Source organism: Salvia miltiorrhiza, chromosome 2 (genome assembly GCF_028751815.1).
Source record: "Salvia miltiorrhiza cultivar Shanhuang (shh) chromosome 2, IMPLAD_Smil_shh, whole genome shotgun sequence".
In the NCBI taxonomy this organism is placed as follows: domain Eukaryota; kingdom Viridiplantae; phylum Streptophyta; class Magnoliopsida; order Lamiales; family Lamiaceae; genus Salvia; species Salvia miltiorrhiza.
In genome coordinates, this window is record NC_080388.1 from 24,804,342 (window position 1) to 24,820,518 (window position 16,177).

Below are 16,177 nucleotides of genomic sequence, written 5' to 3' on the forward strand. Positions count from 1 at the left end.
AAAACAACCCTCATCACTTCTTCTAGTTTGTTGAGATACCCCGCCCTAAACCCGTTATTCGATTTCCAACCCTACACCACCAATTCCTTCAACGAGCATATCAGCGTCTCCCCCTCCTTTCACGTCTAGCTCCGGCGTGTTTTGTCGGTCTTATTGACGCGGGCACGGCAAAATTTGCTGCTCCCTAAAACAGTAGGTTCAGAATATTAAAAACTACTAACACCATCTGCTATACCGATACTCATACACAACAAATAACCTGATATCAAGTCACTCATATCTTACACAGAAGATGAACAAAGAAGTCACAAATAAGAACGTTATCCATTACAAGTGTCAAATAAATATAAGTCAAACATCACAAATATATGATGAAAAATACATAAATCGAAAAAGCCAAACATCACAGGTGCATAAACTATAAGCCCAACGAATTTATTGCGCAGTTTAATACAATCAGCAAGATTGTAATGTTTTTACAAATATCAACAACGCAACATTTCCTATCACCAAAAAAATAGATTACAAATTTCAAATATCATTACTTATCATCAACAATCATCCAAATAGGAACTTCACATTTGATTCAGAAGCCCCGCTACTTTATCTACTATATACATGAAAGCTACTCCAATACAGAAAACAGACGGAAAGGGTAGAGGTGAATAACCTTGATGCGTCGAAGTCATCTTGCCTTCGTAGTTTCACGGCGCGGCACGAGCGATGGCGGGAGATCAGATGGAGGGTAGACGATTGGAATTCTACAAGGAAGGTGAGGGTATTTCAGTCATTACATATTTTAACGCTGGTATTATAAACAACCATCAAACGTGTAGCTTGGGCTTACAAGTCTATGCTAATGGGCTACCAAATGCACAGCCCATTATGCTTATCGAGACCAAACCAAGTTACCTTGCTTAAAATAGCTTATCCCAAGTCCCAACCAATTAATCAAACACAGTAGTAAAAATAATTCAAAATCAGAACGCCGCGCGCTCTTTTCTTCTTCACGCTCATTTCCCAGAATCGCCGAGCCAATCTCTTTTTTCTCAGAACCACCGCGCCAAGCTCAAGCTCTTCTTTCCCAGAACCGCCGCGCCAAACTTCTTCTTCACAGATTGCTCTTCCAAGTCTTCTTCACACATTTCTCCTCTAAGTCGTCTTCTTCTTCTTCATTACGGTATTTCACTTCCCTTCTCTATTTTTTTTTCTAATACTCATAGATTTGGAACTTGAATGCAATATTTCAGAAATTGAAAAAGATGTTTGCGTTTGGAACAGTAGAAACGAAACTATGCGAATTTGCGGTTCAATACCTGATGAAAAACGCAAAATGGGATGCGATTTGCAGTACATCTGAGCGAATTGCTTACTGCATTTTGCGATTTGCAGTACAATTGGCTGATCGAGCTTTGCCTGATTCCATTTATTGTTATTTTTTTGAAGCAATTGTATTGTCTTTGACTGCATCATGCTTACTTTATTCTTTAGATAGAGTATGTTTGCTATCCAATAGGAATAAGATTTTAGAGATCCTCTTCCCCTTGATTTTAGGTTTATGACAGGATTTACCTTTTCAGTGTTTTTTGTTTTTAGGTTCCTCCTGTTTCAGTATTGATGCGTGAGAAAGGAACTCATTTTTTGTAGTTCTTATCATAGGTAGCCAGTTTATTCTCACTTCTGCTGAAAATGGAAGGCTACCTGCAAAACTTTCCCAACCTAGTGCATCTTATTGATAATTCTGATGCAAACTATGTTTCTGGGCTCAGTACTATTCTGGTTGCTACGATACAGGAAACCAAAGATAGGATTTCTCAGATAGAATACATCTTCTGCAGTCAACTGTTTCCGAAGTTTCAACTGAATACACAAAGTCAAAGCCTTCAGATGATATATTCGGAAGCAAGGGAAGCTGCAGAAGATGCATACAAAAAAAAGGAAAAAGACCTGCTACTCCAGATTAAGAAGCTTCAGTGTCAAAACCAGCAGGTTCTCGAAAATAATAAATCGCTCAAGTTGGAGAAGGCACAGTTTGTCAACAGGGAAAACGAGTCCTGTAACCGCATTAATGAACTCCAGGGAGAGTTGAATCAGAAAACTCTAGAAGCAAATGAAAGGAAGGAGGTTCAACAAAACCTGCAGAAGCATCTCGAATCAAAATCATCCCTCTTGCATAGCTTTGAAAAGACAAAACAGGAGCTTGAAGAAAAAAATAAAATGCTTCTGGAAATGCAAAAGAAGCTGGTGCTTGATACTGAGGGACTGCAGCAAGAGCTAACCAAGAAGTCTAAGGAAGTTGATGATATGATGGAGTTGCGAAATGAGCTTCTCCAGGTAAATCAATCAAAATCCTCTTTAGTTCTGCAGAAAGAAAACCAATTGAAGGATTATGAAGATAAAACTAATGCGCTCATTCTCAAACTTGAGAAAATGGAGAGTAGAATTAATGAGCTGCTATCAGAACTCACAGACAAGACCAAAGAACTTGAAAAGGGGAAGGAATTGCAAGAAAATTTGCTTAAGAAGATTGAATTTCAAGCTGCAGAAATAATGGATAATGAGCAAGTATTAAATAATAAAGAGAAGGAGAATAGGCTTCTTGCATCAAAAGTAACGTGTTTGGTTGAACGTGCTGATGAACTCCAAAAGGAACTTGGACAAAAGACTTCTGAACTTGAGGAGGTTAGAAAAGTGAAAGATCAATTACTCCGAAGAAGTGATTCTTCTAATCATGAAATAGCCAAGAGAGGGAAAGCGTTGGAAGAGCTTCAGGAGGAGAAGAAAAGGCCTCTGGATAAACAGAAAGGCTTAGGAGACAGAGTTGATAAGCTTCAGCAACATCCCCCCGAGGGAATGAAAGAGACTTCTGAAGGGATGGAGCAGCATATGAAGTTGTTGCAACAGATTGAAGCTAAAGATTCTGAATTGCTTGCAGAAAGGATGAAAACGAGAGATGTTATTGTTTCCAGGAAGATTCTGCTGTCTCGGCACAAGAGCCTGATCTCCCAGTACAATTTTCTCCTCCAAAAATGCAATATTAGTGAAGAAACTCTGCCGCCTCTTGAAGGTGAAAATGATGTAATGGGACACAATCAGACTCCTGTGCCATCGTATGGTAAGCTCTATATTTTCATATTTTTTCATTACATTTCATTTTTCCAGCTTGTTTACTTTGTACCATTTCAGATGTGAATTGGCAATCTGGAAAATTCTCTTGGTTTGCATAGTTGTGTCCTTGAGCATAACTTGGTCAATTTCTGGAAAAAATATCCTGCAGTCCATCACACTACATGTATTGCTTGCTAATTCTACATCTATTAGTATCCTATATTTTCATGCCTTTTCTTCTTTTGAACTTTGCACACAAATTGTGGTTGGCATTATATATTCATTCAGCATGGAGTTTCTCATTTTTTTCATTCCATATCTTGTTCAGATATTGAGAAAAGTACATTAAAGCCTTCTGATCTCATCTGTGATATTACAAAACCAGTGGATGAGCAAGAAGTGTTAGATGACAAAAAGAAGGCTGTACTAGTTCAGAGGACCAGCCCTGCCTCGCCTAAAACTTCCCGTATTCTCATTGCTCCAAAATGCCCGAGTAGTTCAAAACCTTGTCCCTCAGCTAGTATGAAACGCCCTCGTTCTTATTGGAGGGACACGAGGTCCCATCAGAGCCGTGTGGGACCTGATCCCCATGATGATTTCCTCGATACGCCTCTGGAGAATGTTAGAGATAATTTAGGGAAGGCCATGAAGGTGGTTCATCCAGATCTTACTAAATCGAGAGTGATTAACATGCACCTTGATGACTCTGATGATCAAACACAGGACATTAATGCTGATGCTAAATCAAATAAGCTTCACAAGTCACCTCCTAGGGCTGCAACATCAGGTTTTAAGTATGTGGAACCAGTACGAAAGAAATCTGAGCGCGAAAGTCTGAAAGGTGTTGAATGCAAACAATGCAAGAAATTCTATGATGCTGTTCTCCCTGGCGCCGGTGAAAACCCTGATACTGATAAGCAAAGCAGCCGCTGTGAACATCACAATGGAGTATCTAGGCATCGATATAGGTATGCTCCTCCTTTGACTCCTGAAGGATTTTGGAACATCGGATTTGAATCTGAAATGTAGATTCATGAGTTTAATCATATATTGAATTTACATACAAATATGAACTAATAAATAGGGATATGGGAGTAGCTTAATTATCTTCCTTTATTTCTGCTTGAGTTGTTCTTAACAGAGTGCACTAATGCCACTTAAACGTGAGCAGTGGCCACCAAGTTAGAGTTATAGATCATCTACACAAAGGCACATAAATATATGTAGAGAGAGACAGGATTAGGTAGATCCCAGTCCTCCAGTAGTACCGAGTATCCATGCATATTTGTGTATTCAACATCGTATCATTATATTGATAGTCATGCATTATATCTGTATGCAGTAATGTGTTTTTGAGTTAATGCATTTATGCACTTTTGAATTCATATATGCACTTTTCCTCAAAAAAAAAAAAAATTCATATATGCACTTTTGTGTTCAACATTATACATTTGTGTATCTAACATTGTGCACTGTTATGGGGGTCTACGGTACTGTTAACGGGGTCTATGATACTGTTAAGGGGATCTATGGTACCAATGGAAGGAGGCTAAGGGATCTATATGATCTCATTCCATATATCTATATATATATATAGGGAAGAGTTCAATGGAGACCACTCTCCTATATAGGGAATGAAGACCAAATCAAAGCCATTGATCTCACCAAAATCAATGAATCAGATTCATCCAAATTCTCCAAGTTTAGGAAATCCCGTAAATTCCTCATTTTCCAATTCTGGGAACCAACGAACATTATTATGAACTTACGAACATAAGTATGTTTATTTGTTTTTATACGAACATATCGATGAACATTAGTATATTTGTTTGTTTTTTATACGAACACATCGACGAACATTAGTATGTTCGTAAGTTTATAATAATGTTCGTTGGTTCTCAGAATTGGAAAATGAGGAATTTACGGGATTTACTAAACTTGAAGAATTCAGATTAATCTGATTAATTGATTTTGGTGAGATCAATGGCTCTGATTTGGTCTTTATTCTCTATAGGGAAGTGGTCTCCATTGAAGCTGACCATATATATATATATATATATATATATATATATATATATATATATATATATATATAGGGGCGCGCTCCAGTGAGACCCCCTATTTTTCGTGTAACATGAGTACAATGAATAAGACATATAATACTAATGAACAAAACGTATATTTAATGAACAAGATGTATATACTGATGAAAAATAAAATTTAAAAAATTCGTAATGAATAAGACATATATACTGATGAACATGGCCGTATATACTGATGAACAATGCAGTATATACTGATGAATTACAAAATTTAAAATATTCTGCTCCCTCCAGGATTCGAACCCTGCGAAAAAAAAAATCATCCTTCAGATCCAATATCAGCCATAGGATTGATAAAATAAACGCACCAGATCGTGCCTTAGATCTCACTAAAATTAGGGGGTCTCATTGGAGCAGCCCCCTATATATATACATTAAATGTTTGAGTAACATAGTATACACTGGTATAAACTGTTATCATGTCTTGGTTTGCATACTACACCAAATACATGTGTGATATATGTAGTAACTTTAGTATAAAGGTGTTATATTATACCTATTTTTAGCATGCTATTTATTTGTGAGAGCCATGTGCAAGCCTAATTTGTGTTTAAATTTATTCAGAATTCGATTTTAAAAAATGGGATTAAATATTTATAGAGCCCCTTATTGTGAGAAGGGTGGCTCTTTTTTTGTGGATGCTCTAAAAAATTGGTTGGGCCTTGTTGCAATTTATTTGACAATAATTGTGTTTGGATCATTTTTCATGTTGAACAATATTGGTCAAGGAAATTCCATTTAAAAATGGCCTAGTAAGTAGTTGTGTAGTGACGCCATCCCCCGCTGCTTTATCTACTCTGCTAATAACACCATTTAGAAATATGCCTCTAAGCATGCATCATTCATCCATTTCTTCCTTCCCCGATCTCTCTTTTTCAGCCCTTTTTATTTCACATTATTTGTGGTTTAGCATTCCTCTTTTCAACGTATGAGACTTGATTACTCCACGTCGCCACTCACTATCTATCTTAGAATCATCTGCAATTAATTAGATTTGACTGTTTAAAATTTCATCCCTCCGGGAAATAATTTCTATCAATGAATAAAGTGTTAATGTAAAACTAATCACTTTTCATTAGATGCATGTGAATAATATGCAACTCTCATTTCATCAATACATTTTTATGAAGTGATAATTATGCCCTTGAATGTTGAGAGATTTGCTTGAAATTTTGTGCCATACTACGCATTCTCAAAAGTGGTCTTCCTTTCACATTTTTTTTTTCTTAGAGGTGATTACATATATTGTTTTTGCATAAAAGTGGTTAGGTTATACTTGTGCATGAAATCATTACACAATAATTTATTCACATGCAATTTGAAATAGAAATAAAACAGGAATTTAATTTAATTACTATATTTTCAAATTTAAATGTAAAAAAACGAAGCCACAAATCCAATTTGCCGCTCACAAATCGGATTAAATTGTTCAAAAATTGGACTAACCTTTCATAAATTGGATTGGATTAGCCATTCACAAATTAGATTAGCCACTCACAAATTAGATTATAACTCGGATTTGCCTTTAAAAAAGTTGAGAATCTTAATGTTTTTCAGTCGAAGCATACATAAAAATCAGTTGATGTGTCTTTTTTCTTTTCTTTTTTTCGAAAAAAAGAATCAGTTGATGTGTAAAGATTTAAAAATAAAATGATAGTGATTGAGACTAATTAAGTTAAATCGGATATTTCAACACGAAAACACCTCTTAAAATATAAAAATATTAACTATTTACCTCTTTTAGATCATCAAAATCTACAATTGATTCATTACATTGTTAGATGAATTCATGTCCTATGTTCGAATCTCATAGGTAGCGAATTTTTTTTTTTTTACAATTCATACCTTTACACAAAAAATCCAAACGTGTTTTATATAAATCCATACATTTAAGCTAGTTCGCATTTTATATTTTAAGAAGTATTTATAGCGTAGCCTTTCCCTTTTCAACACAATGTAACTAAGTGGGTATTATCCACATATAGAGGTGTCAAATGGATCTGGTCAAGTTAGCCCGACCCGGATCCACTGGACTTTTGACTTTTACTGGGTAGGGTCAGCCCAGCCCGAAATCATATCGGATTGCCAAATTTTAGGCCCAACCCAACCTCTGTCGGGTCATCCGGCGGTCGGGCCAAATCGGCCCATTATTAATTTTTTCTTTTTTCTTTGAAATCTTAATTTTTGTTATAAAAATAATAAAAAAAATATGATAACTGAAAAAGATTAACTCCATGAATTTAAATAAGATTCGAATTTGACAAAGGCTACTGTAACAATTGTTGTTCTTTCTGGTGAAGATCTCCTCTACTTTTAGATATTGGATTCATGCGTATCTACAGCTTTTGTAATGTGTTCTAAAATGTTTTCCTTTTAGTTATTATGTCTACGTGTAGCAATCTTCATCTTGAATCCTTGATTAATGGGCCGCATATCAAAATGGTTTCTCGTTCTAATTAATTTCACAATTTTATTCACCAACTAATAAATTAGATATTGCAAACTAAAAAGTAGATTAATAAAATATTGCTGCGCACTTGTGTTTGTAAATGGGTTCAGATACATGAGCATTCATCAGACCTCATGATTACTGATTAGTTCGACTCAATTTTACAATTTTGCACAGTTGCACTTGTATTACGTGTCTCTTTTTTTATTAATCATATTAAACCATACATTTAACATTGACAAATATTACATAATTAATTCTATGTATTATGTCTACGTGTAGCAACCCTCATCTTGATTACCAAATGTGATTAGTGGCCCAAATCTCCGTGGTTAAAGATTTCAAATTAGATTTAGTTACTTATATAATTTAATTTTAAAATTTATTACATTTCAAATATATATAATTTAAATAAAAATTAGTTAATTTCAGGCGGACTAAAAGTCTGAAAACCCCGAGCTTTTTAGCCCGAAAGCCCGATCAGCCCACTGGGCTCAGTGGGCGGGTATTTTAGACCCAGTTTTATATGGGTCTTAATTTTTAGAGCCCAACCCAGCCCTAAACTCAGACGGACCGGGGATGAACCGGGTCGATATATCATTTAAGTGTAAATAACTCTAACTAACCATTTTATTTAATAAAAAATTAATGATAGTCATAAAAATAATAATATATTAATTAAAGTAATTTTTTTAAGTAAATAAGTTATTTTGCCCAATGATATTATAATGAAAAAATATTAATTCAAATTTTTTATTTTACCCTATCTGCCACTTATTAAAAAACTAGTATGTTCTCCCGTGCGATGCACGGTGAGCGTTGAAATTAAACGACATATTAAAAGAAATAAATATAAATATAAATATTAAATAAAATTAAAATCAAAATATAAGCAAATAAAACATATATTTTAAAATAAAATAAAATAATTAGCATCAATTACCCAATAAAAATTTGAATTTGAATTTGTATAAAGTGTAATGATAATTATAGTTATTAAATATTAAAAGTTATTTGATAATGAAAATGAGCATTTCACCTTATTGATATAGGGTATTACGCATCATAATAAATAAATAAATATTTTCATAGACAAACATAAACAAAAAGTCATATTTGAAATTATATTTTAATATATATATATATATATATATATATATATATATATATATATATATATATAACTAATTATATATGTCTGCCCTTGCAATGCGCAGTGGACATCTAAATAAAACGACATTTTATATAATCTTAACTTATTCATTTGTAGTTATTTTTGTATAGTTTATATTAGTATATGTAAATTTTGATAGTAACAATATTTTCAAACTAAGTACAACAATTAACAAACTTGAATATTAAGTATAATCTTCATTATATTTTTTTTATTTAAGCATGAATTAAAACTTTTTTGAGGTAAGCATGGATTAAAACATAGTAGCATTAAAATGATTAAAAAAAAGTTAAGATCTAAAGAAATACAAACAAACATTATATTTTACGATAATATACCACAATATATTGTCTGTAAAGAAAACACATTTCAATTGAAATAATAGAAGCCCACTAAAACCAATTCATTTCTTTTTTTCTGTTTTCTCGGCCCATCATTTATTTTTATTTTGGAAAATTTATAGTACTACTATATTACTAATTTAATGTTTAAAGGAGAACTATTAATTAAATTAAATTAATAGTAATAAAGCGATCTATTGCATATATTATAATAAATCCACATCCAAATACTGTAAAACTATGCAGAGAAATGTCGGACCTAGTACTATTTAAACAAAAGTTGGTTGGTCTTAAATAGTATAAGCCCATTTGAAGGTTATTGATGATATTTTCAGCAAATGCAAAAAAGATAGGTACATTCAACTTCTTCTTTAGCTGAATTCTCCACCGAATAGCCCTCGTAATCCTCTGAAACTCACATGTGTAAACCCCCATCTCAATCAAAGCAGCTCTGCCCTTCAATTTTAACATATACAAACCAAATGTAATATTGTAGAAACCAAAGTGGAAAAGAAAATGAGAGAAAAAGAAGTAAAAACCATACCTAATATCTTCCTCCATGCAAACTATCAATCAATCTCAAACAGTTACAAAATAAAAATTATCTTCTCTACATTCGACTGTTGCCTAGCAGCTGGCCAACAAAGTTAGTCACCTGCCAATATTTTGAAGCACCAGGTCAATGCAGTTGTTTTTCCCATATTTAACTCAAGCTTCCTTGTGTACTTGTTCTCGATGAACTTGCCGAAACACTTGTGTGTAAGCTTGTTAAACATATCCACCCTGTATTCCATCTCCTTCTCCATCATCTCAATAATCTATTCTCTTTCATGAGCAGATGGGGCATTGCCGGCAGCCATTAGAGATCTGAGACGGAGATAGTGTGAGAGAAAATAAGATCAAAATCCCTTTAATTACTATTTCAAAATATTGAAGAGGTATCTTCAAATCTTTAATATTAAAGCACATGTAATTTCAACTAAAAAGAATTCAAGATATACTCTTTCTATATATAGATAGACAATAGTTAAAAGCATCATTTGTCGTAATCTCACAACATCAAAAGCACAAGCAACCGATCTTTCAAGCTTTCACAATCGTTCATTAACTGACGAAGGTCCACCATTAGCAGTTGAAAGAAATGAAATTCAAGTATATACTAAGTAAAGTTTACGATAGTTATGAAATTGCAAGAAAGAATGAGTCTCAAAGGACTAATCATAGTATCTCAAATATATTTACAAACATTATGCAAGTAGATATTAAGAAGCTAGCCTCATCATCTTCAACTCTTGCCTTGGTAAATGCAAATATTCTTGGAGTAGATTGGCCCAAGCCATGTATATTAACAAATAGAATAAACTCAAATCAAGATTCATCTCCACACGATTAAACTATTGCAAAATTAGATTTATTTAACAATAACTTACCACCCACCAATCATAACTTCAAACATTGTTGCAAATTCTAGCTAGCTATATCTCTGTGTAATTATGAATAAATCAACCCTCTCTTTCTATTAGCTCCTGTAGCTATGGGCAATCTTTTTTTCCTGGTATGAAAAAAGTAACTTCTATTATCAAATGAGAAAAACATTATAGAAAAACATATTAAAATAAATAGCTCCAAATCCCATATTTTTTCGAAATTCACTCTTATGTAATTGATCCTATAGCACACCTTGAGGGGTGCGGAGTAAGCATGCAACGCCCTCGGTTCGATCGCCTACAAACACCAACAATGTTTGAATTGGGCTATAGTCTGCAATGATAAATACGTATGTTATTAATTGGAGGTGCAAAGATATGAAAAATAAGAACATCCTACAAATGATATTTCATCTGCTTGTTCAGCAATATTTCCAACATGACATATTTTCTTGGATTTTTCAAAGAGCTTAGCTGATCTTGGATTCAAACACAAATGTTGCCAGTATGCGAGAAATTTGTCAACTAATGTAAGAAAATACATACTCAAGTAAATCAGAAATACAAACTAAGATAATGGCTTCACAAATATGATCTAAGAATTGACAAATATGATGTTGAATGTGAGAACTTCAGTGTCAAAAATTGAAAATCAGAAAGACCTCAATCCACGATGTGTATAAATACCTTTATTTACACTTTCAGAACATATGACAGCTTAACTTGCCACATATAGAATGAAAATTTTGATAAATAATCAAAAAAATATGTTCTGGGATTGTATCAATTACATCAAATTGTTTGGACAAACTGAATAAGAAAAACCATCAGATTCAACAAAATAAAAGATGATTATGTGTTGGAAAATATTAACACCAGTTCACTTGGAAGATATAACTTACGACAATTGATATCTTTATCAATGGTCTTCCACTTCAATCCCCTATGCTCCACTCTTGTAAAGATATGTAAATCGCCATCTCTACAGATTTCAATTGACCATAAAATAGTAGTTCCAAATTCTCATAGGTAAACATTACACCACACATTTCACATTAAAAAATTAATTCTGAATGCTTTAGCAGGCATGATAAATTGCAATTGTTTCGACCGAAATTCACAAGCAAATATACGAAGCCACAATTATAAATCAAATCGTAAGATGTAAGAAAGCCAAGAAAGTCCTCTCCATATACATGTAGCAGAAATCAAAATCTTAATTCTAAAAACAAATTGCGGGATATAAGCATCGGTGTGCGAAATTCTTCCAACCTCACCAAGGAACCCTTCCAACCAGATTAGAACCATCAAGAATAGTCGTTAAACAGTGCTTCAAATTCGAAAACAATTGCCGAAAAAATGAATAGCAGTTGGAGAATCGATATGCTTAAGAGAAATAGTAGTCGTTCCAAATATATTGTGACAGAACCGTGAGAAAAGAGTGAGATAACCGTCTTAGCGTGGGAGAGAGAAAATTGGTGTAGCTAGAAAAAGTGCGAGAGATAATTTTTGTGGGGAAAAGTTAACTGCTGAAAACATATGGTTTACAAAGGGGAGGAATAACAGCACAAAGACAGGAGCCGCACACTATAATAAACAGATAGTGAATATGGTTTGCCTAACCATTTTCTTCCATATCCATATTCTTTATCTTCTTACGATTTAGAATCTTGACAGCAACTTTGTGCCCTGTCAATGCATGTTCAGCAATTTTAACTTTGCCAAATGAACCAATCCCAAGAGTCTTCCCAAGTTTGTAGTTCCGTAAGAAAGAATCCACATTGTTTCCATCTTGGTTTAATCCATCTATAATCCTAAAATGACACAATTTCAGATATTTGAAGCAGTGTGTATAGATAAAGCCATGCATACGACCTTAATTCATAAACCACGTCTCAAGAAAGCCACAACTATGTTAAGATTGATAGCAGCAAGTAACTATCCTTAATAACATTACTATGGGCAAAGAAATCAAGCAAAATTGGCAATAGAAAGAGACGTCACAATAAACCATTAAGTAAATTCATGTGTCCAGAATCCATCTCCTTGATAGCAAAAATTACAAATTATAAGCACATAAGAATCAATCATTAGAGGTATATATGGACACTTCAAGGAGCAGAATACATATGTAAAACACTATTCTTTCAACTTTATGTTCTAAAATCATTAAAACATTAGTCCAACAGTTATGTGTGAAGAGTGAAACACCACTAAAAAGAGCACTAAAATAAAAGAGATAATATAATCCTTGCACCATAGCTGCCACTGCACCAGAGAAATACACGAACATGGCACCCTTACAATCGGCGAATCCGCCACACATGGAGGGCTGCATCAGCCGAAGTTCTACGTTGCAGTATTTCAAGATGATAAACATTGAACCACCATGTTTGATGTTGGTTGTTTTCAAACCAAAATCTGATCTTGATTTTAAAAACCCAATTTCAAAATTTCAATTTAAATTTTAATTAACACACGAAAATATTGAAATTGAAATTAGTACCAGCACTTTTAGAAACACTTCTCTAATTTCTGATGCAGTGGCCCTCAATGTCTGTACAGACACACACTCACATGTGAATTCAAATATGTTGAATAAGAGATTAAGAATAGAAACAGAGAAAGAGAGCGAGCGAGAGAGAGAGAGAGAGAGAGAGAGGAAGAAACTGATTGGTTTTGCTTTTACCATTTTGGGCGACGTTGGTCTGAGGCGGCGGCGACTGACGACCGAGAAATGGCGACCGAGTTTTCGATTGAGTTTGGTGAGCGATGGAACAGCGAGGAGCGGTTACAGAATCTGGAAAAAAGTTGACGAAAGGGGTTTCAGAAATTGGGAATTTTTCTTTAAAATCATGGGAGAAGAATCAAATCATAAAGAATAGAAACAGAGAGAGAGATGAAGAAACTAATTGGTTTTGCTTTTACCATTTTGGGCAATGTTGGTATGAGGCGGTGGCGCTAGGGCGACAGTTGAAGAACCGAGAAACGACGGCCGAATCTTCGATTAAGTTTGGTGAGCAATGGATCGGCGAGAAGCGGTTATGGAATCCGAAATAGAAGAGAGTTGATGAAAAGAGTTTCTGATGTTGAGTTGTGGGAGAAAAGAATCCAATCGTGCTTAATAAGAATTAGAGAGAACGTGTGAGAGATAAAATATGGCGCTAAAATTTTGCCGTTAAACTGGTGTTTTATATAATATATAGATTAGAATAAATTTTAGTTTTTGGCTCATTCTTTAGGCGTTTTTTCAAAATATATCACTCTAAGCATAATTACAAAACAATACCCTGCTGAAAATAGAAATTTTATTAAAAACGAAAAAACAACGTACATAACCAAAACCCTTGAAAGCACATGCGCTGACTAAGGGCCAAGCTTCGTAAACAGAAGAGTGCCGTCAAATACAAAACAATACCCATCGTTTCACTTTTTTCTTATTTGTGGTTCATAAAAATTATCCGGCTACCGATATTTGACGTGTTACGGCCAAGTGCTAACATGGCAGACATGCAGAATTAAAAAAAAAAGGAAAAAACGAATGAAAATCCACGTATTTAAAATAACACAGCTCTTCATCTGCAAAAACTATTTCTTACTTTGAAAAAGCGCATCTGAGTTACTACAGCTTCTTCTTCCTCTCATTCCCTCGTATTCAACCCATAATCTCCGAAAACACGCAGCTACTTCTTCCTCCATGTCGCCGATTAACTGTAGCTTCCAGTTCATCCCTTCCTCCATTAATTAACTAATTGTTGCATTCACGAATCCAAACATACATGGCGGTCGGCGGCGGAGGAGATGGCGGTGGATGGGCAGGGGCCGACAAACGAGATGACACCTCCATGGGGTGGTGGAGGAGATGGCAAGGAAGGGAGAAATCAGTGGAGGAGATGGTGAGGGTTGAATGAGGGGGAATGGGAGGAAGGAGAAACTACAGTAACTTAGATGCACTTTTCCAAAGTAATAAATCGTTTTTTGCAAATGAAGAGTTGTGTTATTTTAAATATGTGGATTTTCGTTCGTTTTTTTTTTTTAATTCCCCGTGTCTGCCATGTTGGTGCTTGGCCGAACATGTTAAATATTGGCAGGGCCGGCCTTGACATTCCAGGGCCCTAGGCGAAAAGGAAAGAAAAAAGACCCCTAAAAGATAAAGTTTCGAGAAGTTGTAGCAAATTTTAGATAGTTGTAAACATGCATGTAACATTAACTATAAATTGCAATAAACCGACGACCGCAGCCGCATGCCGGAGCACCGGCGAGCGGTGGAGTAGAACAGAACTCCTTCCCGATACTGGCAGAACGTAGGAACAGTAAAGCCACAGAGGACAAGATATTTGCGGTTTGATGGCTTCATTTGCTGCCTACGACTGTCATTGTGCGTCGTGCGCGAGAGCCAAGAGAGTTGAGAAAGTGAGTAGAGAGAGAGAGAGAGCGTCGAGAGAGAGAGATTGCAGAGAGAAGTCAGAAGAGAGAAGTCAGAAGCGAGAGAGAGAGAGAGAGAGAAAGAGAGAGAGAGAGAGAGAGAGATGAGAGGGCCATTAATTGCAAGAGAGATATGACAACCGTTAATTTGGGAGATATTTTTTTTATTTTTTTTAATTACTGCACAGTTGTCGCCCTTTAGAAACAAATAGGTAAATATTTTTTTTATTAGGGTATAATACTATTGGACCTATATTTTGGGGGCCACAAAAATTAGGGGCCCTGGGCCATTGCCCCACCAATAATACTAAAGGGCCGGCCCTGAATACTGGTATCCGGATAATTTTTACGGGCCACAAATAAGAAAAGAGTTTAACGACGGGTATTATTTTATAATTATGCTTAAAGTAGGATATTTTTAAGAAAACGCCCAAACGATGGGCAAAAAACTAATACTTATCCTAAAAATTATAATCCCTCTATCTCATTTTTTTCGACAGGAGAATTAAGAAGAAAATGTAAATTATTTTAAAGTGATACAACCCACACATTTTGATGATTAATTGTTAATTTTATAAAAATGAGACAATTAAAAAAGAAAAATGAGACAAGAAGAATGGGACATATGAGTATGCAATATCTGCAACTTATTGGGAATCGTCATTTTCCCCAACCATGAATTTATACTACTAACTGTGAATTTATATCAACCTTGAGCAACGAATTCTTAACTAATAAAAGTGGAATCAAATGATGAAAAATAACTACATACTTTGATTAGATGAAATAAAATCGTAATTAATAATTACTCTTTTCATTAATAAAAAATATTTATTTTTGTATTTTAGAACGTCCACAAAAATTATTCATTTTTTGTTTATGAACAATACCCCACCACATGATAGGTTATTTTGTCCACTCACAATATAGTTAATTATCATTATTAATAATATTTTTTATGTGAAAATTTTTCTCCATTCATAACACATTCACTAATTTTTATTATGGTGAATTATAATTAGACGGATATAGATTTTATCGGTGAATTATTGTAGATTATGAACTATACCTAGTGTTGTTTGGAAAAGCGAGAGAAATGCTAAGTTGTTGAGAGCAAAGATAAAGCTGCAGTCGTATTGCGAGTGAAGATA

General features: G+C 34.4%; 1 protein-coding gene and 1 long non-coding RNA gene across 8 annotated transcripts; one reads left to right on the plus strand and one right to left on the minus strand.

Annotated features, from left to right (window-relative positions):
• The first annotated feature begins 929 nt into the window (after nucleotides 1-929).
• Nucleotides 930-4,175, plus strand: LOC131007810 (protein gamma response 1). 5 transcript variants are annotated; one of them, XM_057934725.1, is made up of 3 exons: nucleotides 930-1,180; nucleotides 1,282-3,115; nucleotides 3,437-4,175. In XM_057934725.1, exons 2-3 carry the CDS (start codon nucleotides 1,690-1,692, stop codon nucleotides 4,135-4,137), a joined length of 2,127 nt encoding a protein of 708 aa, XP_057790708.1. In that variant the 5' UTR covers nucleotides 930-1,180; nucleotides 1,282-1,689; the 3' UTR covers nucleotides 4,138-4,175. The 5 variants fall into 5 exon arrangements, with proteins under 5 accessions (XP_057790708.1, XP_057790709.1, XP_057790707.1 ...); XM_057934726.1 differs by having other exon boundaries at nucleotides 3,494-4,175; XM_057934724.1 differs by having other exon boundaries at nucleotides 1,660-3,115.
• Nucleotides 4,176-9,391: 5,216 nt separating this feature from the next.
• Nucleotides 9,392-12,402, minus strand: LOC131007811 (uncharacterized). Of its 3 annotated transcripts, none has more exons than XR_009096304.1 (6): nucleotides 12,225-12,402; nucleotides 11,504-11,581; nucleotides 10,855-10,935; nucleotides 10,605-10,726; nucleotides 9,719-10,041; nucleotides 9,392-9,625 (listed from the first exon to the last, which is right to left on the minus strand). It is a non-coding gene; the product is annotated as an uncharacterized LOC131007811 (long non-coding RNA). The 3 variants fall into 3 exon arrangements; XR_009096303.1 differs by having other exon boundaries at nucleotides 9,392-9,630; XR_009096302.1 differs by having other exon boundaries at nucleotides 9,392-10,041.
• Nucleotides 12,403-16,177: the final 3,775 nt, after the last annotated feature.